General features: G+C 36.2%; 1 protein-coding gene across 1 annotated transcript in view; it reads right to left on the minus strand.

Annotated features, from left to right (window-relative positions):
• Positions 1 to 556: 556 nt before the first annotated feature.
• LOC581708 (transcription initiation factor TFIID subunit 1) overlaps positions 557 to 23,495 on the minus strand; it is a 41,374-nt gene continuing 18,435 nt past the window's right edge. The window contains exons 20-36 of the mRNA XM_030980346.1: positions 22,793 to 22,822; positions 21,105 to 21,233; positions 20,440 to 20,615; positions 19,919 to 20,045; positions 19,166 to 19,360; positions 18,169 to 18,305; positions 17,468 to 17,648; positions 16,803 to 17,011; positions 15,742 to 15,850; positions 14,137 to 14,235; positions 13,090 to 13,182; positions 12,431 to 12,583; positions 11,456 to 11,575; positions 4,834 to 5,011; positions 3,769 to 3,972; positions 3,161 to 3,246; positions 557 to 2,854 (exon numbers count right to left, since the gene is read on the minus strand). Of these exons, the coding sequence (XP_030836206.1) occupies positions 2,342 to 2,854; positions 3,161 to 3,246; positions 3,769 to 3,972; positions 4,834 to 5,011; positions 11,456 to 11,575; positions 12,431 to 12,583; positions 13,090 to 13,182; positions 14,137 to 14,235; positions 15,742 to 15,850; positions 16,803 to 17,011; positions 17,468 to 17,648; positions 18,169 to 18,305; positions 19,166 to 19,360; positions 19,919 to 20,045; positions 20,440 to 20,615; positions 21,105 to 21,233; positions 22,793 to 22,822 (2,739 nt within the window). The 3' untranslated portion in view covers positions 557 to 2,341. The remainder of the gene's footprint in view (positions 2,855 to 3,160; positions 3,247 to 3,768; positions 3,973 to 4,833; positions 5,012 to 11,455; positions 11,576 to 12,430; positions 12,584 to 13,089; positions 13,183 to 14,136; positions 14,236 to 15,741; positions 15,851 to 16,802; positions 17,012 to 17,467; positions 17,649 to 18,168; positions 18,306 to 19,165; positions 19,361 to 19,918; positions 20,046 to 20,439; positions 20,616 to 21,104; positions 21,234 to 22,792; positions 22,823 to 23,495) is intronic.

A 23,495-nucleotide genomic window follows, 5' to 3' on the forward strand; every position in this document is an offset into this window, starting at 1 on the left:
TTATCTTCATTCCCATCAGCATCTTTTATTGTCATCATTACCATCATCATCATCATCATCATTATATTAATCATTACCATCATTATAATCATCTCTCTCATTCTCATCATCCTCCTCATCATTAACTTTATTCCCATCAGCATCTTTAATTGTCATCATCATAATTATCATCATCGTCAATACTTTGTATGTCCCTTTAAATATTTTCATGAACACAGGTGACGTTAAACATTTGTTTGATTTTCTACCTCTGTCATCCTTATATTACCAGCATCACATTAAATTAATACAATGTGAGGATAGTATTTTCATTCACTATACAAATCCATTGGTTTGATTTGTTTATGTTTTAAAAATTTAATGTTTGAGATATAATATGGAGGCACAAATACCAAAATATAACTTTCACACACTTAGAGACATCCCAAAATTAATAATTTGTCTATAAACTATCCTCCATTGAAAGAGTTCATCAACCTGCACTATATATAACTGTTTTCTTTCTACAGATACTCACAATGGCACAAGTACATGGAAACAAAATAGTCCTGAACGGTGAACGTATTTCAAGTTGTGATCTTTAATCATTATTTAAACATGTACAATATTTACATCATTTACATATATATAGCAAAAAGTCAATATTTGAGGTTTACATGGAGAAATGTACTCAGCTTAAGCCAGAAAAGAGTTGAAACTTGGAATCAATGAAAAAGAAATCAATGAAAGTTTGAAATGAGCGGTCCTGATTCATATACATGATAATAATAGTAATTGCAAAACATCTTCATCTCTTATTACTGAATCAATGATCATTATAGGCTAGAAAAAATATGCTGCAGATTTTCATGGAGTACCATACAAACAATATACTCTTGACAGTTTCCTTTACAAATCCCACTTGTTCAAGTTATTTCATAAAACAAGTTGATTAATCAAGGAAAAAGACAAAATACAGGTTTAATATCTCTTGTGAATTAATCATCTGTAATAAGCTGGACAAAAAATGCTTCTTGACAACTAGCTAGGCTTTAACTTGATTAACAGGTCTTCTACTCACAGCAAGATCTTTGTATGTAAAGAATAAGAACTCATATCCAATATTATTAAATAATTGGTTCTCCTTTTCCCCACACAGGTGTATTAAGATGTCAAATCTTCATACATGAATATCAAGGACAATTACATACTGAAATACAAAGTCATGAAATGTAATACTTTAACATATCACAAATATGCCCTTTATGGAGAATAAGAATCTGTTATCACACCTTACATTGCTACAAATTTTCATATTTTCTGCTCAATTTGTTGCCAGTGGTAAAAAGGGTAATAGAATACCTTACAAGCAGCAAGAACTTTATATGAACTACTCCAACACAAGATGGCAGCAAACAAGAAATTCTTACTCGGAATTGTTTAGCTTTCAGGACTTGGTGAGTAGTAGCATGTGTGATAAACATGAAGGATGAACAAGGAGTTCCATTAAATCATAATATTCAAGCATAGAGTCTGTCACTGGATAATGAGAAGGAAAAATAAAGTATATGAGCACGATGGCACTCTTTGCATTTGAACATTGGGGGTCAAATGTTAAGTTAGCTGTTAGTGTTGAGCTTATGATGACATAAAGTGTAATTCACTTCACATTTCTGTATCTCATAACACAGAGCACAGTGAATGAACATAAGTCTTATGTTGCACACAGTTGCCATTCATTTACACATTAAATAAACCCAGTGGCTTTAATGCAATGGTTTATAGCGCCATATCTGAACAAGCCTTTAGACATCGTCACCTATCCTTCACCTGCCATTAAATGTAATCAAGAAAAATCTGTTTCAGACCAGGGACCTGTTGCATAAAACTTATCATTGATGGTAACTTTGCCATCAATGGTAACTACCATGGAATACATGATTTTGATTGGCTGTTGAGCAATGTTACCATGGTAGTTACCATTGGTGACAGAGTAACCATTAATGGTAAGTTTTATGCAACAGGTCTCAGGATAAGATCTACAATATTTATCAGTTGGAGAACAGTCAAATCTGTTGACAATTCTATTTCCACTCTGCAAACTTCCTCTCTCAGCTGTATATGTAAGACTATAAATCTGGCAATGATTCAATTTTCTCATCTTGAGTATGATTTTCTTCTTTGCAGACAAGTTATATTTGATTCTCCTCTCTATTTGAAATGAATTCCATCTCCTCATTCTCCTGAGACCCAATCAAGCATCATCCCAACAGAGATTGGTATAAGAGCCTTATATCCTGGCAAGCTTTGGTGATCAGTATTTCTTCATCTTGACTTCATACTATCCAGGTAGTAACATCTTTCACGTTTCTTCATCAAGATCCAGCATGTCATCATCCTCATCATCGCCATCATCGTCATTATCATCCTCACTATCTCCATCTCCTTTCCCATCATCTATACTCTGTTCTCTCACATCTTCATCGTCGTCCTCCTCCTCCTCTTCCTCCTGGTGATGCTTTCCGAGTCCAAATGATTGCGAGAGAGAGAGTCTCTCTCCAACATCCATTGATTCATCTTCCATCCAAACTGAACTCCTTGAATCATCGTCATCCTGGAACATAGCGGCACGAGTCTCGTCTCCAAACATACCCTCGATCATCATTGATGCCGACATTGATGCCGAAGCTCCCATCTCATTGTCCTCATCGTCCTCATCGTGTTCTTCATCACTCAGCTTGTGTGATGGACCCTGTTTGCTCTCATCATCCTCAGATTCAAAGTCGTCATCATCGTCCTCGCTGTTATCAGGTGTCAGCTGGAGGTCATTGAGCAGGACACTGCTTTCATCATGGAAACCTTCCATGGTTCGACTCTGTAAGCAGATCATACAAATAGGAATTATTATCATTCAGAATGATCTCCATATTAAAACTACAGGTATCAAACCATGAAAAAACAATAATAATAATATATCATTTAAAAAAATTATTTATTTTAATCATTCATTTTTGTTTTAACAAGATGGATCTCCAAGTAATAAAACTATGGATAACATTCTTGGCACAGCCTGATATAAGTAATACTAGTGGCACAGCATGATTTTATTTGTATCATTTGATGTAAAATATTGAACCATTGAAAGATTGAACTTAATCATCCAATCATATGCAATACTCACATCTTCTCCTTCAATATCGATGTAATCTCCTTCCATCTCCCCCATGCCGTCTCTATCACCACTAGCCAGACTGTCTTCCTCATATCCTATAAAGCAATACGAGCAAAGGGAACATAATCAAGGATAAAAATGCATGTAGTACACGTTTTAGGTAGCATGGAGAAAGATGAAAGTCCTCCTTAAATCCTACTCAACAATAAGAAAAATGCACTCATATATATATATATATATATATATATATATATATATATATATATATATGTTTCTTGGAGAACATACCTTGAAAGAGTCAAAGCCAGGTATAAGAGATGAATGTAGAGCAAGAATCATAATAACTTGGGTACAGGATATCCTGAAAGAGCTTCACCAATGTATTTTTGAGTGTACTAGAACAACACAATTATTTACTTAACTACTGCAGGGATTCATGATCTGACTGGCAGTGAAGGCAACTATAGACATCAATCGGGAAAACATCAGCAGTCCGACAGCGAGAGGGTTAAAACTGATAGACAAGAGTTTGAGGGGATGACAGTATGGTAAGTTAGGGTAGCAGGGGATCCAGCAAGTGTGGTTTGGGGATAGGAAGTACCATCTGAAAGACCTACCTAGCAAGCTATCATCATTGCCACCACTCATGGGTGTACGTGGAGCTCTCCCGAAGCCGTCTGTCTCAGCTCCCTTGAGTACAGCCTCCTGGGCCAGTGCTATGTCTCTCTCTAGCTGTGAGATGTGCTCCTCGTTCTCCAGGAGTTTACTCTTACAGGTCTCCAGGACCTTCTCTGAGACCGATGTCAACTGACTCTCCTTACCTGCAAACGTAAGACAGGATTGGGAAAATAAAGTCAAAGGATGATACACAATATTTCACTCACATGAAAAGTTTTGTAATCTCAATCTCGTACAAATGTAATCTAATTATTATTATTATTATTATTATTATATATTTGGCATTTCAAACATACAGTAGAAGGTACAATAGAATGGCACATAGGATACAAAGTATGAAAGAATAAAACTGGCTTCCCCTGTTGCACCTCTTGAAGTTGCCTGGAAGAAAAAAAGGAATGTGAAATTCCTATAACCCATAAGTCTTTTCTTCCGACTCCAGGAAATGCATCAGGGGATGCCTAAAATATTATACATAATCAGATATATATGCTGTATACACATTTCATTGTGGGTCATAGAAGCTAGCACAATATGTGTATAATATACACTTCTGATTAGAATCAAATCATTCATTCAAATCTCAACAACTTAGCATATTATCAGGGTAAAAACTCCATCAGTCTGAACAGTTACAAGAGAATAGGGTTCTTATAAACCCTAATGAAGAGGTATATACCGGGGTAATAATATATATATCTGTAAAGCGCTTTGAGAGGGCCTTCGGTCCAGAAAAGCGCTATACAAGAACTAGCTATTATTATTATTACTAAACTGATGAGAATCTCATCTGCCATATCAGCATTTACTTTCTGATGTCAAAGAATGAACTTACTAATGTAAGATTTAAAATGGAGAAAGAGAAACTCAAATAGGAAGAGGACATTAGGAGAAAAACAAAACAGAATTTAATTAGGCCGATTCATCATAGTGATGAAGATAAAGTTGCTGAAAATGACATAAATTAAAACAAAGACACTGAACAAAATCTGAAGGCAACTGACCATTGTACTGGATGCAGTTGTCACGGATACGCTCCACATGTTTGAGGAACTCTTCAGATGAGTGGTAGTAATGCTTAACAATGTTCTTCCTGATGGACTCAAGGTCCATAGGATACTTGATGATCTTGTAGTAATCTCTAACCTTCTTAGGATTTACCGGGTTATGGAACGGCCAGGACTGAAACAAAAAACAACACCACCACATTTAATAGATGTTAAGTTATCTAAATTTAAAAGACATAAAAAAATAACCTTACATATTAATAATTATGCTGATAAAAGTGGAGTCTTATTAGCGCTCAAATGTCTGGCACATTGCCACTCTTGGCGCTCCATTATCATTACCCTGGCTTTAGCACGGCTGCCATTACGGCGCTCAAGCATTTCAAGGAGCTAATTCCTGCCAGGTATCCATTTCCCTCACCTGGGTGGAGTGTGGCAATTGTAGATTAATGTCTTGCCAAAGGACATTGGTGCTGCGACCCGGGTTCAAACCCTGTACCTTGTGGTTCACAGTCCGCAGACTTATCCACTACACCACAACACATAGTATCTAGGGCTTGTATTTTTTCGGTTGAATGGATAGACACGTTACGACGTTTCCGTCCTGAAACCTTGTAAAAAACGCTGATTTGTAATCGAAGAGCATTTTAGTTTGCTTTCATTTTGTCAACAGTTATTAGTAAATAGAACAAAGATTTTGCTGTTATATTCGTCTTTGAGGATATACGTCGGATTGGTGAGATTTTAGCAGATTTTGTGTGTATGTATCATGTATTCGGAAATGGCAACTCCAAAACAGGAAGCCTACATGCCCCGTGGACCCAAACCGGTGTTCGTTCAAGCCAGAGATGTTCCGAATAAAGAAAATCCTATCTCAGGTGAGGAGCTTTATTGTGCACTATCACATACCGTAACTTCAGACAACATTATCGGAATCCAACGCATTGGTTCTTTATGGAGAATATATCTGAATAGCCATGAAGATAGGGTAAAAATCATCACGAATGGCCTTAAGCTGAGGGAAACGGTGATACCCGTGTACGATACCAACCCATACACTCAGGCTAGAAATGAACATCTTACCCGTGTAGCTATTAAGGATGTCCCTTTATCCGTAGGGGACGAGCTCATCAAGCAGTCGCTAGAAAAGCTGAAGTGTAATATCAGAGGAGATATAACACGTCAAAAACTACGAGTAAATGGACAGCTTATTAATTGTCTTAACGGAGACCGAGTTTGTTTCATCGACCCCCCAGCTCAGCCACTTCCCAGATCAATTACGATAGCGAATCTGTTCAAGGCTAGGGTTTTTCACATCGGGCAACCTGAGCGGCTGACGTCATGCTCAAAATGCCTAGAAACCGGGCATTATACATCACAGTGTCAGAATGCAGTAAAATGCAGAGCTTGTAAAAAAGCCGGTCATGTTAGCGCAGAATGCCCTGGATCAGATGTAAACACAGAGTTACGCAATCCAGTAGCGAGAGAGGAGACACGCCCACACCGAAATGTACAGCAACAACAACGCGAAGACAAAGGCGCACCCGACTCGGAGTCACAAGCAATGTCACGATCGGCAATCACAAAGGAAAACAACACGCCGATCGCGTCGTCATCTCGTAGACAACCAGTGATCTCCGAATTCCTGCGAAGTGTTCGCGATGCTCAGCCCTGTGCAAGAGAGTCGGCGGTCACAGACGAAGAAACAATCACCACAGACGCGACAGAGAGCGAAGAAGAATCGTCGCCATTGTCACCAGAGACACCAACACCAAAAAAGCATGGAAACAAACCTCCTAAAAGAAAAAGAAAACACAAGAAAAAGTAATGGACAGAACTCTTCTGCTGGAAACGGCTATATCTTGGCTGATGTAAACAAAGATGCCACATATCTGATTTAATATGGAATCTCAAATATTACACCTAATATCCCTCAACGTAAGAGGAATAAGAAATAAAGCGAAACGAGATATCATATTTTCATGGCTATCGTTTCAAAAAGCAAACATCATTTTATTGCAAGAAACTTTTTTAACCTCTGAACTAGAAACATCATTTAAATCAGAATGTGGTGATCTTTCTTTCTTCAGCCACGGAACTAACCACTCTAAAGGCGTTGTTACTATAGTCAAGATAAAGAATGATATAGAAATATGTGAAAGTTTTGTAAATTTTGATGGAAGAGCTGTCGCTGTTAGATTTAGATACAGAAAGAAGATATACTTCGTGCTAAATGTATATGCTCCGACTGTAAAATCACAAAAAGAGTTGTTTTACAAAAAGATGTTCAACTGGATAAAATGTATTAAGCACAAAGACGATTTACTTATATTTGGAGGTGATTGGAACGGTGTACAAGATCCTCAGCTTGATACCCGAGGCTGGTCGCAGGTATACAAACCAATTAAGTGGTTACAAAACATTAAAAATAAACTCAAACTGATTGACGTATGGCGGAAAATGAACCCGCAAGGAAAGCAATTTACATGGCGACAACTATCGTTAGGAATCTATTCTAGACTCGATTATTGGCTTATTTCATCGTCACTATATTGTTACGTTCAAACTACCGATATAAGACCTGCCATCAAATGTGATCATTGTGCTGTATCATTAAGATTGAAAACAGATAGCGTTGAAAGGGGGAAAGGTCTTTGGAAGTTTAATAATTCATTTCTATGTGAAATTGATTTTAAGAACAAAATTAAAAACATCATACAAGCTTTAAAGTCTAGCCATAATCGAATGAATGCAAGAACTAAATGGGATATGTGTAAAATAAAAATACGAGAATTTGCCATGAAGTTTTCTAAACAGAGGCTGAAGGAAAAATCCAATCAGTACAAGAAAATGTATAATGAATATACAGAGGTTTGCAGAAAAGTTGACAGTAACCATACTAGAGAAGATATAGACAGAATGCTAGAAATAAAGAAAAAGATTGAAAAATGGCACACACATTTATGTAAAGGTGCATTTATTAGATCTCGAGAACGATGGATGGAAAAGGGTGAAAAGTCAACCAAGTACTTTCTCAATTTAGAAAAAAGAAATGGGAAAAGAAAGGAATTAGATTGTATTACAAACAAAGGGAAAATAATTACTGGAAACGAAAATATTCTTAGAGAAATAACTAAATATTATAGGGAATTGTACTCCAAGCATACATTTAATGATATCTCTGATATGAAAAAGTATTTAGAAACAACAAACTTAACTACTCTTTCTGAAGAAGAAGCTTTATTATGTGAAGGACCGATCACAGAGAAAGAATGTTTTGATGCGTTAAATTCAATGAGAAATAACAAATCTCCAGGCAGTGATGGTCTGACTGCAGAATTTTACAAGTGTTTCTGGGCTGACTTGAAGTGTATGTTGATCGACAGTTTAAATGAAGGATTTGCAAAACAAGAATTGTCTGAAAGCCAGAAGCAAGCTGTTATAACATTACTGCATAAAAAGGGAGACAAGCGTTTAGTAGATAACTGGAGACCGATCTCATTGTTAAACATTGACTACAAGATCCTTGCAAAAACGCTTTGTAAACGTTTGCATAATGTAATGGAAATTTTAGTCTCTCCCGATCAGACGGGATACTTAAAACAACGTTCTGCTGTGCAGAATATTCGTCTTGTCTTAGACGTGATTGATTACTGTAACTATGCAAATTCTCCTGGTATTTTGATTTTCTTAGATTTCAAAAAGGCTTTTGATAACATTTGTCATGATTTCCTATTTTTGTTATTAGATAGATTTAAGTTCAAAGAAACGTTTAAACATTGGGTCAAAACACTCTACAGTAATGCAATAGGCAGAGTTATTAACAACGGCTGGGTCTCTAAGGATTTCAGAATAGATCAAGGTGTAAGACAAGGTTGTCCGTTATCGGCTCTTCTCTTTATACTGGTTGCCGAAGTTATGGCTGTGAGAATAAAGCAAAATACCAACATAAAAGGTATTAGTATTTCGTTAAAAAATCCACCTGTCGTTGAAGAAAATATCAAAATATCTCAATTAGCAGATGACACGGTAATTTTTGTTAACGCTATAGAAGATGGAAACACTGCCATAAAAGAGGTGAAAACATTTGGGGTCTTAGCAGGGCCAAAACTGAATTTAATGAAAACCAATGTCATGTCAACTTCTTTTCAAGAAGAATGCTTAGATAATTTAGAATGGACTAATGAGCCCATTAAATACTTAGGTGTGTACATAACTCAAGGAAAGAAAGAATCGGAAAGTTTAAATTGGAACTTGAAACTGGAGAAAGTAAATTCGTTGCTGAGAGTTTGGAAAATGAGGAACCTGACATACTATGGGAAAATAACAATCATAAAAACGCTTATTGCTTCCCAATTTGTATATATTGCGACATGTTTACCAATTCCACAAAAGTTTGTTGTCAACCTAAACAGATTAATTTATAGCTTTCTTTGGGGATCAAAAAGGGAAAAAATAAAAAGAGAGGTTGTTACTCGTGCTGCAGAGGGGTGGGGTTTAAACATGGTAGATATACAAACCAAATTCCAATCATTGCAATTATCTTGGTTTTCAAAATATATGAAAGGGGGTAAGTCGCAATGGAGAATACTTTTTAGATATTGGATCAGTTTTATTCAAGACATACCATTAATTTTGAAAGTAAACTGCTCAAGCAAAGACATGTTCTCGCTATGTAAGATGTATAAGTTACCAATATTCTATGCTAACTTACTCACATATTGGTGCGAATTAAGATATGTTCATTTCCTGAATGTAAGAGACATATGTAATGAAATTCTGTGGTATAACAGTAACATCAAACATGAACGAAATGTTTTATTTTTTAAAAAATGGAATGTAAATGGAATCTGTAAAGTTAGTGATGTATTTGAAAACGGACAATGGGTGTCATGCAACACTCTCTTCGAACGTTTAGGTACAAGTTCTTTACTAGATAGCTTCAAACTCTCGAAACTAAAAAGGGCTTTTCCAAAAGTATGGGTAGAAAAAATAAGAAATAATAATTTTAATCCAATTGCAACAGAAGTTTCTGAAGGAATGTTTGAGATATCGAACTGCGACTTGATTAAATTAAGTCTCATGAAAGCAAAACACTTTTATATTCTTTTGAATGAGTTCAAAAAAGAAAATCCTCCGGTGTCATTGTTTTGGCAGGAAAAAATGCAACTACCAAACAATTTTGAGTGGAGGCATGTTTTAGATTTTAAATTAAAAAAGATCAAAGACAACAGAGTAAGACAATTTAATTTCAAACTGCTTCATAAAGTTTTACCCTTCAAAGACAATCTTTACAAGTGGAAAATTACATCCGATATGCTTTGTACATATTGCAATGAATCAGAATCGTTTATACACATTTTGCTAAGATGTCGCCAAGTCGCAGTCTTTTGGCAAAAAATTCATCATCTGGTAACGAACTTGTTCCAAAAAGATATTGAGTTAGGAGAAAAAATCATACTAATTGGTTTCAACATTGAAGACCCGGAGTTTTTGCTCATGAATGTATTAATTGTTTACGCACAATATGCAATTTATAAGGTGTATATACTTAATCATCTTAGAAGTAAATCCTTCAATAGTCATTCAATTTGGATGACTTTCAAAAGCGATTTTATGTTTTATGTCAATTGGCAATACAGAAACCAAGAACAATTAATAAGTAATATCAAGATGAATCTTTCTTAGTTGAACCTTTAACGCATTTATATTCATGCCTTGATCTTTCCCTTCCACTTTCCTTATGTTTCCCCTATTTTATTATATCAGTTTGTTGATTGTGAATATATATATATATTGTAATTAAACTCTATGTACAATGTTGTTAAAATGATATAAAGTAATAAAGTGCCTCGTATGAGGAAAAGAGAAAAAAAAAAAAATCTAGGGCTTGTATTGTTTCAGAAAGAATGCAAAGAATATTTGGAAACACTACCACTGTTAGGTCCAATAAAACACTTTTTGAAAGGTTTCTTCATAAACAGAATCTTGCATAACTTATTCTAGGGGGGGGGGGGAATGGGGAAGATCATCTTTATCAAGCTAAATTACTGTCATTAAGTGAATTATTAACTGATTTCAACAGAGTCAGAACCTGGAAAGAAATTCATACTCTACAAACTACAAACTGCTGAGATTAATTTCTTGTGTGTACCAGAATAATGTTTCAAAAACTGGGATAGGATTCTACAACATTTTTACCAATAGAGTCATATTGTGAGAGTGGTTTGGGAGAGGATATCATTGAGTATATTGGAGTTTTTAAGATGATGAAGCGAATCCTAATCAAATGATTGGTTGAGAACGTACACCAGACATTTATTTTGCCCAACAAGTAATTTTACAATGACCGGTCATTAATAAGTACTTATGACCGGTCATTAGTAAAATCATGTTATAAAACATGATTTTATAAAACAAATAAAACATCATCTCATAAAACAAATAATACACATCATTTTGTTTGGGCGTTATTAAAATTACTCGCACTTGGTACCTTCGAAACAGTCCAAAATACCCTCGGCCATCGCCTCAGGCATGTTTGACTATTCCAAAGGTACCTTGTGTGGGAAATTCTTACCAATGCCCTCACTGCTGTGTATTTTTTGTATAATATTACCTCTGGTACAAGTTTGAGAGCTGTTAGAATGTTATCCAGGATAAAGGAGAAAGCAAGCTGATCATCGTCACCCAGCAGTGGATTGATGGCCATCTCCAAGCGGGACATCCGCTCAGTTTTCTGCAGAGTTGGAAAATTAGTATTTGAAGAAACATTATTTAATTAATTACTCTATCTATCTAAGTATCTTCTCCTGGTTCGGAGGTTGATTGCAACATCTCTCCATTTCACTCTATCTTCTGCCATTCTGGTGCACTCTTGCAGTTTTAGTCCACTCCAGTTTTTGACATTCTCTTCCCAGTTGATTCTGGGCCTCCCTCTCGGTCTAGTTCCTTCCACTATTCCCTCCAATACATCCTTTAAGAGGCTTTGGTGTCTTTTAACTACTATGTGAGCTAGATCACACCCTATCTTCTTATTAGATGTGGATCTACCTGATGTACATGTACCTTTTCATTATCTCTCAGCTATCCTTATATCAGTTTAGTTTGATGATGAAGGAAATTTATCAGATGCATGAATTGGAAGTGCATATAAAGTAATGCATATATCCCAAATGTACTCATGAGGAATGAAATGCACTTGATCTCTGCATTTATATTTCATTTTTATGAAGTAATAAAAGCAGGAATTCGTCAACAAACAGAAATATCTCTACAAATTTGTACCTAATCTTAAAAAAATGAGAGTATATTTAAATAAGGTATGATCAATAAGTAAGAGTTTTTGAAGTAGAAGCAATATTGTAAAATTAGATATTCACAAGATACCCTTTGACATCTAATGATACATGATGATGATGATGATCCACAGCACTTGTATGGTGCCATGTATCTGTTTCAAACATTCAAAGGTGCCCGCTACTCCAATATTGATGGACTAGAGGCTGCTTTAAAGTTTTCTAGCTGGTTGGTGTTGCGAAGAACAGGATGGAGATAAAATATAATACTATCTGCCTCTAACGAAAATGTTTACCTCTTGCATCTTCTTCTGTGCCATTAGCAGCATGTTCTTAGCCACCATTGTAAGAGGGCTCATCTCTCCATTGTACAGGATACTGTTATCAACAATCTGATTGATATCTGCCTCAAACGAGTCTCTGGATGCGTAACGATGCTTACGCACGTTCTGTGACGGAGAAAATACAGCATTGTACAGTTGACCGCGTTAAAATGATTGGTAGAAAATACTGTTTAGAATTTGATGCTTATGATAAAAATTAACATTCACATGATACACTATCAATTGAAGGCAGAGTAAAGAAAGTACAAGGCAGAGTAAAGAAAGTACAAGCCAGAGAGAAATTTGTAATTCAGATTTGCTTTAATAGAATTTATTCATAACTGTGATAATACAGAATGCATAGCTTTATTTGTAAGCTCACTTACACTATACCGGGTAAACTACAAATAATGTTCACATGATTTTTGTACAAAATACAGTCAACCTGTCTATAGTGACCGCCTATGAAAAACATAAAAAGTGGTCTTTGTAGACAGGTTCTTTTAGTACATGTTTCAATGAGAAACCATTATCAAGGGAAACAAAAAACGTGGTCATTGTAGACAGGTGGTCACTAAAGCAGGTTTGACTGTAGTTGATTTACATCAATTCATAGAAGAATGTCTTCTTACATCTCTGATGGTCTGGAGAGCTATGGGCTTGCTCACAATCTTGTAATAATCAGGAAACTTCCTTTTCTCAACAGCAGTATGAAATGGTTGGGTCTGGAAAAGAGAATACAATCATCATAATATATAATTATGATATTCACTGTCATGGAATGTGTACTTGAATTCACATCCAATTAATAATTGGTATAATCTAGGACACTTCACAGTTTTTTAATGAATTAACTTTACTTTATTTACACATTCATTTCACACAAAAGAAATTGCATTGGTCATTTCTATGGCTACTTTGTAATATTTTACCAAAGAACCTGTACATGATTTGCCATGACTTTAAGATGATATTCAAATCATTTATCCTTCAAAAATATCCGATCAAGTTTAGATATGGTCAGCATCACATTCTTCATGATTACATTCGTCAATGTTGATTACATTTATATATCCTTATTAGAAAGCACATTTACTAAGGCAGGGGTGATAGTGAGCACTAAAAAAAAAGGTTCTTTATTTTCCTCAACCACCCCCCTGGAGTAAAAAAAGAAAAAAAGGATTCAGGGAAACAGAAATTGCATCTAACAACATTCCCCCCTTTTGAGTAAGATGGGAAAAAATCTGGAAAAATCTGGAAGAGAAAAAAATATTTAAACAAAATTGGGATTAAAATATCAAGAAATCATCAGACCTGACTAAGGGTACATAAGTTCAAAGGGAACTTCATCTTTTTTGTGTCTCGAAGGGATGAAATAATATATGCCTGGCCAAACAGCACTGGCATATTGACTTCTTAAGATCATTGGTCTTTCCTTGGAGCCATACCACATCCCCATGGCTTCTCCACAATGTTTTAAAGCCCGTCTGCACTAGTTTGGCCCGGAGGGATTACACCACCCAGCATGGTCACTGACAGGTGGTTATCTCATCAAATCAGCTCTCAATTAACATAAGAAAAGAGGATCATGGGGGACCAGCGGTCACCGATAAGGCATTGTTTGCTATATAGAGGGCGCAAGTAGTTATGAGTAGTGCAGTGGGGCTTTAATAGCTTACATAAGGTAGTTCTCTGATTGCATTGAGTATCTCCTCCAGGATACCACTCATGATGACCTGAGGATCAGCTCTTCGTCGGTTCTTAGATTGCTTGGGTCTCTGCAACAAACAAGCACATAGAGACAAAGATCAAATGGGATGTTATTGAAAACGGATATCAAAGACACACAGAAAGACTTCTAACACTTGATTACAGGAAGAAGTGGCTCGATATCTAGCACAGGCAAATCTACGAAATGTAGCATTATGGGTACAGTTAGTCCTAATTAACTTTCACTTACAGCATAATGACCCTAGAACCTCATGATGCAATCAAGTCTCAGGTTCAAAGTTGATCTCCAAGCAGTTTTTTTTAGATACCAGAATGAGTATATGGAAAACCAGTAGATGCACAATACTGCAGGTTCTGCTTGTGACTCCAAAAATCAATAACATTTTGGCATTTCAGATAACGTCTTTGATATCATTTCAAACTTCATCATCAAGTAATGATTATGACAATCATGTTACGTGTAACAAAGAATAAAGAATCGCCCTTCCTTATCTAGTTTTAAACAATATATAAATTTAATTTATTAAATTATACACCCTCTGAGTCTGGTAACCCTACGTTAACTGGGGGGGGGGGTCAATTTGACCCCCCCGTGTAGAAATTTCGCGACTACTCCGAAACCGCGGCAGATATAAAATTTTCCTTTCATGACTTTTTTCTTTCGAGTCTTACGCATCTTTTAAAACAATTTTTTCGAAAATCGGACGTATAGTTACGGAGTCGCGTGACATTTTGTTGTTGCATGTCAGCCCGAAAATCGTTCATTTTTGTGATTTGTGAACAAAACATATGGAAATGTCATTTTTCCTAAAAAGAGATAAAACATTGGTTATTTAGTCTTGTTTAAAGTTTGGGTGTTTGTTTTGGGGTCAAAATAGTTGAATTGTTGTTATAAATGAAATAAAACAACAAAAACAATAAAATACATAAGTTGAAAAAACAATGAAATACATAAGAAATTATCAAAACAAGAGATAGCAAGGAATAACCTGGCTCTTGTAATTTTTTGTGTTGTATTATTATTCCAAACGGTCTAACAAATATATGTAGTGAAAAAGAATGCTTAAATATCAATAATGTATGATTTATGGGCAAAAGTGTGAATTTTATGACCTTATTTGCATAAATTACCATAAATATGTAAATGAGTGACTTTTTCAAAAAATTGAAATTACCATAGTATTCTATACACTTCACTTGACATGTATGCAAATTTTCGCGGCGATCGGCTGTTTCACGGCCGAGATCTTAAGGGGGGGTCAAATTGACCCCCCCCCAGTAAAAACCTGGTCTGAAATAGCCCAGTTAAAATAGGGTTAAGCGTAACGTTTGCCTTGTTTTTCTCTGTCTTCCTGTTGTACCACTTAATTTATATTTAATTACTCATATAGTTTTGGGGACAAAACTGTTTGTCCCCCCACATTTTGATACTTCTGTTGTGTTGTGTTATTTGTTGGAATTGACTTTGTATTGTGTATGTTTGTTCTTGTGATTTGTATCAAAAGTGCAAATAAAATGAAATGAATTGACTTGAACATCAATTATAAACATACCTTGAGGTAATCACAGTGAGGTTCTGGGTTGACTCTTCTCTTCTTGGTCTGTTTGATATTCTCCTTAGGAAACCTTAGAACCAAGGACTGCCTTCGGATCTTATCAGCACTGGGGGATGTGGACAAGAAATGAGAGAGAGAGAGGGATTAAATATGGGCATAATCACAGGACAAAATATCACAGATGATGCCAGATGCGAAGCAGAAATAAAAAGAAGAATAGAAATTGCTTGGAATATATTTCTGGCAATGAAAGACTTATTCACAGATAGAAAGGTGAAATTTGCGCTAAGGTTGAGACTAGTAAACTGTTATGTATGGTCTGTCCTATTTTATGTAGCAGAAACATGGACAATAAGCAAGACCATGGAAAATAGAATAACATCTTTTGAAATGTGGATTCACAGAAGAATGATGAAAATATCCTAGAAACGAATGAAAACCAACAAAGAGATATTGCACATGGCAGAGGGTAAATAAATTGCACTAGTAGGATTAGTTAAGGAGAGAAAAATCAAATACTTTGGTCATGTTAAAAGGCACCAAAGCCTCTTAAAGGATGTATTGGAAGGAAGAGTGGAAGGAAGTAGACTTAGAGGGAGACACAGAATCAACTGGAAAGAGAATGTCAAGAACTGGAGTGGACTAAAACTGCAAGAGTGCACCAGAATGGCAGAAGATAGAGTGAACTGGAGAGATGTTGCCATCAACCTCCGAACCGGGAGAATATATTTAGATAGATCGATAATCACATAGAGAGAAGGGATGAATTATCATATTCATTATTCTGCTGACAGATATTCATATCATATCTGCACTACTGCCTAAACCAGCTAAAGGGTGGCAAGCACCTCTGTAACAGTTGAAACATAACTCAGCACACCTATGTTCATGAGTAGCAGTGATACATGCTCATTAAAATCCTTCTTTGATAACACTCAATATTTCTAGAATGCTACAGTAAGAACATTATTACTAAATCGATGAGAGCAAGAATAACAATTTAAAGATATGGAGACCGAATGACATTTCCAAGAATATATAATATGTTTTGTACTCACTGGGCAATGACCCTTCGGTCAAGGAGGATCTTTGTTCCTTCCGTCTTGACCAGTTCATCATCACCGAGCTGTTTCTCTTCTTCCTCTTCCTGCTCCTGCGTCATGGCAACATTGATGGGAGCAGGTTTCTCAGAGTCCTCCTTCTTGTAACTGGGACAATCCTTGTTGGTCCTCATATGACCTATCAGACCACATGCCCCACACTTCATCTGAGTGGGAAGCGGAGAGAAAAGGAAGTTATTGGTTAACCATGCACCACACTTCATCTAACTGACAACAAATTCCCTCAAAGAATATCTCATAGGAAAAGTGATATCCCAATCACATTTTTCAATCCTAATGGAGTCGCTGAGCTAGTACAAACTGTCAAAGAGCACAGGGATCTATACAGAATGAAGTACCACACCGAGAAGCTTTAAAGCCCCTCTAAAGTATTGGGAGCCCCAAAAATTTGATGGTAAAATTTGATGTGACAATATTGCACCTATGAATCTTTGATAAGGGGACTCAATCCTAGAAAGAATTGGAGTAGTTGACATCAACTTGATAACAGGTAAAACTTGTATCCTTAAGTATATTCTTTCAGATCAGTGTAATTGGGCAATCATGCTGAAAAAGGACCATATATTCTTGTGTTTGATGATTTTATTATGATTAGTATTCACCTTTAGGTTTAGTTTCTCCTTCTTCTTCTTGATTTTCTTGATGATTTTTGGTTTGGGGTTGACCTTCTCCTTCTCCATCTTCTCCTGGTTCCTCTTGATCCTCCGGAGCTGCTCCTGGATTCTCCTCCGCTCCTTCTTCATCTCCTCACGATGACGGTCATCATGCAGGGCAAACTGACGACTGCACAGAGAGAGAGAGAGAGAAAGAGAGGGAGAGAAAGAGAGAGAGAGAGAGAGAGAGAGAGGGGGATAACATGGTGTGAGAGAGAACAGGCAGATATGGAGATGATTGACAAAATGCCTATGAAACATATCACTTAAAATAACAATGCAGTTAAGGAATCAGTTCCTGGAGAATGAAAAGTTACATCAGTATACCTTGAACCACCAAGTATATTAAATCAGATTATAATACCAACACAAACTCAAAGGAATAAAACATTGACAGAGAAAAAGAGAGAGAGAGAGAGAGAGAGAGAGAGGGGGAGATGGAGAGAGAAAAAGGAGTAAGATAAAAACATTAACAAATGAGAAAGGAAAAATAAAAAAATTGTGGAAAGAACAGAGAAAACACATGAAAGGAGATAAGAAATGAAGCACTGAAGTTGAAGATTCAATAAATGGAGAAAAGAAAGAAGAGGGGAAACAGAGAGAAACAGACTGAGAGAAAGGACGGATAATGATGGAGAAGCCTGACTTACATGTATGACTCATCCTTAGTCTGTCTGATCCGGACGTATGTATCAATGACTTCTGCTCTCCTGACAGTCTCTACTCTCACATACTCCTTACCATCCTCTCCTTTGAAGGTCCTGTGAATCTTCAGTCTCCGTCCAGACTAACAAACAAAACAACAATAATATTCAATAAATATTTGGGCTCTTATAAGGTAGACATACTGACAAGATGATAATAAGAATCATAATGACCTTATGAGCAACTAATGATTATTAGCAAAGTTTTCATGACTTACAACAAATTAAAAAAATAAGGTACAGATTACTGATTGTTGCTTATTCTGCAACAAAACAATTTGAGTGAAAACTGATTAAAGTGGGCTTAGTCAATTACTTCTGACAAATTGTCACCCAATCATTGTTTATTAATGGTCTGTATGAAATAAATAATAATAATAACACATAGGCATAATTTCATATATATCTCTATGCACCTTACAGAACAGAATACAAAGTAGGAAATGGTGCACTGGGTTCGAAATTGTGAGATCTTACAAAGTGCTAAATTGATATGTTTTCAAATTACTTCTGATCTTTTTGTATGTTTCTATATTTTTAAGGTATTCCAGGAAGTTATTTCATAAAACTTGAAAGCACAACTGATATTTTAATCAGGATATTATGAAGGCTTGGTACATATCTGAACATAAGAAACTATCACACATACATTTTTCACATAAATGTTAGTCGTATACAGGCATGCCCTAGAATTGCCTGGAAAGATCAGTTATATGGCATGATTTTCTGAAAGCTTCTGATGTTGCCAAGAGCAAAATGTTCCTAGCTTACATTAAAGTTGCTCATGCGTGGGTATATAGAGGGCAGCACACAGGCGTGCCCACTGGAGCGTGATATCCGTTGGCCCAGTGTTATGTAGTGATCGCCAAGTTGCCTACTCCACGGACGACTATATACCATGCATGAACATCTTTAAGATGTTTTACAATACAAGACTTCTTACCAGAGAAGAAGCAAAGCTATGTACTGATCCTGTATCATCATCTTTGCCTGGTACAGGTGTGTTGGTCCTGCTCCCCTTAGAGGTAGAGGGTCCAGCCCCATCCTTGCCCCCCTTGGGCGTGGCACTGTTAGAATCCTCACCCATGATCATGCGCTGGAGTTCCAATCTCTCTTGCTCCTCGCGCTCATGAGATAACTGCAGAATAAAACATTCAAAACAATCTCAGTCCTTGTATTGGCATGTGAAGGAAAGTCATGACCTACACATGGTAATGACCTACTTTATGTTTCATAGAGGGATGGGTCAGGAGAAAGGGTCAAGAGAAAGGGTCAAGAGGAATTGTTGTTGTTGTTGTTCAAGTTTATTTTGGCGTGTATCATTCATTTATGAATGAAACTCAGAGTAGTCTTCCACTTGCCCATCTAACCAACTGGACTTTTAAAGAATTAACTTGTTAAGCTACTGGCTGAACAAGTTACCCTGTCAAATACACAACAATGTGTAGGAAGGAAAGTCACTCTTTAATACTAAGTCATGGATAGTCAACTATATTGTATACAATAATCCTGTAGACTGCTTAGCAATAAAACTCAAAAACATTCTAGTAGGTATAACAAAGCAAATATAAAATCAAATTTTGGTGATGCGTGGCTTACTCAACCAAAGACTCTGTACATGCAATGCTGTATTTCATAAAACATTTAATGGTTACTAAATCAGAATTGGAAATATTAGAAAAGAATAAAAACTCACCTGTGAGCTTGTTTTCTTGCTCGATAACATGACTTCAATATTCTTTCCCATCTCCTCAAAATCACTATCCTCTCCTTCTCCTGAGCTACTCTCCTCATCTGTTGATACTTCTGTGTTGGATAGTACCCTGGAAATAATCAAAACAACACAAGATTGTTACTATAAATTTCATGACTTATAAAATCACTTGCAAAAGTACGACACGACATGTTATGTAATAATATACAGATGAAATAAATATGGTTTTTTAATAATTTTTTTTACTGATATCATGTCTTATTTCATGAAGGACAAAACCATCATTATTATTATTAGAATGTACACTGTATATTACAGTTTCCTGAAATAAATTTGTGCCAATTAAATCTTCCACTTTGATGAAGCTGTGGAACATCATCCTCTTAAAATCATCACAAAATCTTTGGAGAATGATAACACAGTCCTCCACCAACCCTGACTTGACATCATGCCTACTGATGCACACTCTTCATCATATTTGACATTTGAAGCCCTTAACCTACTTGCTTTGAAGATCAAAGATTCGTTGGCATTCCTCCTTGTATCGTTCCTGATGCTCAGCGATTCCAAATCGGTTTCCTCTGGCAAACTTTGATGTAGTACTATCACCTGTTCTAGCTTGCTGGGTAGAGTAGGTCCTGACAACATCAATTACCTCCCAACGAGATAACTTCTTGATCTGTTATATATTAACAATAGAACAGTCATTTGTAGATAAAAATGCATCTCTAGATTTTATTCATTATGTAAATATTACCCAAGATTTTCAAGGTCCTGTGTACAGTAATATTCTGTTGAAGTCTATAGAGAATGATAAATAGCTGGAAAATTTACATCCAAGATTTCACTTTGTTTAACTACACATGAAGAGGAAAAGAAATGATGTCAAGACCATATTGATATTGCATCTACCCAGTGTGTTTGGCATAGTCATTCTTTCTTGTAAGCAACTCAGGGATCTAATTATCAGGCTAATATTTCTGTCCGAAGGCCTTCCTTATGAGGATAAAAACTGAACCAAAGAGAACCTGAGAAATAACTCAATTTCAAGGCTTAAGACTGTCAGTTCTAATCCTATACTGCTCTTGTTAGTGCTTTCTATACAATTTTCCTCAGTCAGACCTTTCATGACCCTCCCCTGACACCGCAACAAAGAGGCATTCCTTACGTCTTCCTCAGCAATGCCAAAGTTCCTGAGGAGCTGCTTGGCCTGCTTGAGGTTGAGCCTTCTCAGATCAGCATCCGTACCTGTCACTGTCTTCTTAGGTTGCGTAGGCTTCTCAACTGCCTCATCTTGCTGTCATTCAAAGACATATGGATGGAAGAAAAAACAAACATTACACATCTCTGCATGAATATCAGCGTCCGTGATGATTCCACTTCCAAAGAATCTGTTCTGAAATGACTGAATAAATATAAGAAATGCTTCTATACTAAATGGGTAGGTTTGTCATGCAAAAAAATGAATCAGAACCCACCCCACACCACAAAAATGTATGTAAATAATATTATAGGTTTTTATCACCAATATAAAAGGAATAATAAAATACAATTTCCCAAAACAGTCTATCATTCTGAAATGAAAGAGTCTGACTGAACAAATGAATCTGAATGAATGAACTATATATGTTACCATATGATCTTCTTCCCTTGGTTAAAATCTTGCTGTTAATGCTTGAGATTTCCAAGAACTTTCCAACATTTATCAGTTCTTCATTAAAAAAAGCCAAACAATCCAATGATCGCATTTATTGGACTTTACACAGCTATTGGGAACCTATTATTCTAACGCTACATCAGGGATCTGTACTTTATATATTAAAGTAAGGGGTTACTTTGAAGATATTGTAAAAAGTGGGAACACTGCTATATATTTGATGTAATCATTTCTGAAATATTCTGAATGGCAGAAGCTTGTTTGCTCTTTGACCCCTTTTAGTATTGAGCTCTCCCTCCCTATACCTACATCTAGCCTTCTTCTAACGTGTAATTGTCTAAATATATCCCTGTTGAGCTTGGGAGTCCAGCCGTCTTCTAAAGACAGATCCCAGTACCAGCATGCTGGGGATATCTGGCTCACTCTCTGACCTTCGACCTCAAGAGGTGTACGGCCACGGCCACGACACTCATGGACGAGGAGGGTGGTGGGGGATAGCTAGGGGTGCAAGGATGAAGCAGTGAGGGGGGAAAGGTTAGAGGTTAAAGGTGAAAGGTGGGAAGCAGAGTGCAGGAGGTCAAGCATGATAGACAACAGCAAGCAAACCAAACACAGCAAAAAAAGTAAAATGAAGGCATACAGTCAAACAAAGATGGGCAATGAATTGAGAAATGCTGACTACATATAAAAGTGAAAATCAGAAAGAGTGCATACATTAAAATATGGAAATATACTGCAATAGAGACACAAGAATTATGACTAAAGTGCACAAAAATGTTCTTTTTAAAGGAAAACTGGAAGATGGAGAGGGAAAGCTAATAGTGAAGAAGAATGTTGGACTAGTGGGGATAGAATTGAGGATGGGGATAAGTATTGGTGGTGGTGGTGGTGGTGGTGGTGGTGGTGGTGGTGGTGGTGGAGGTGGTGATGGTAATGTTGTTGGTGGTGGAGGTGGTGATGGTGGTGGTGATGGTGGTGGTGGTGGTGATAGTGATGGTAACATTTTAGTTGCTAACATTTTAGGCAGGACATCAAAATCTTCACACAAATGGAATGAAAAATATGATTTTCATTTTTTTTTAGTATCGACAAATATTTGTTTAAAAATGAACATCAATGGAGTTAATCGTGATGAAACTGTGGAGTTGATTTTGTCAAGAAACAGAAAACCACAACACTTTGATTTCCTCAAAACTTACCATCAGGCTCATAGGGAGATTGGTTTCACCCTAATAATAACAGAAGAGGGCAAATCAGGTGGAGCATTGATACATCAACAACTTCATTCACTACCAAGAGGACACTAAAATCCTGAAATTTGATCTGTCGTTTGCTAACAATGGTTGTAATTAATGACTTAAAAAATTAGAAAGCATAGCTATTCTTGAAATCATGACACATGTATACAATTTTCTAAATGATCACAGCTTTCTTAAGTACAATATGCAATCATAAAGTGGATGTGAATGTGGCTAACAAAATCTGGTATTTGGTCTCAACATATTTGCATAATTGATTTCAAGATGAATGGCTAATGAAGACTAAGTTTGTGATTAGTTTGTGATTATAATGACCAGTCACACACAGTTTTCATATGAACTGTCATGCATGAAATATGCACCTGTAGAATCTAGGATATGGGATATACAGTTAATAACAAAGTATTTCATACCCTCACCAAGTTTTTTTAATTTGTAAGTATTTGAAAGTTGGTTTCTTGAGAATGCGACATATTAAAGCTTACATCTAAAAGTACTTAAAATAGCCCTATTTCAACCAGTCAACCTTTCATTCTTGAGTAACGAAAACATAAAAAACATTTAATTTACAAGGGGTATGAAAAATTCAGTAGTTAACTATATGTATGTTTTGTTGTAGAGACTGAGTATCATGCAGTGAGTA

Source organism: Strongylocentrotus purpuratus, unplaced genomic scaffold (assembly GCF_000002235.5).
Source record: "Strongylocentrotus purpuratus isolate Spur 01 unplaced genomic scaffold, Spur_5.0 spur5_scaffold_11, whole genome shotgun sequence".
Taxonomy (NCBI): Eukaryota; Metazoa; Echinodermata; class Echinoidea; order Camarodonta; family Strongylocentrotidae; genus Strongylocentrotus; species Strongylocentrotus purpuratus.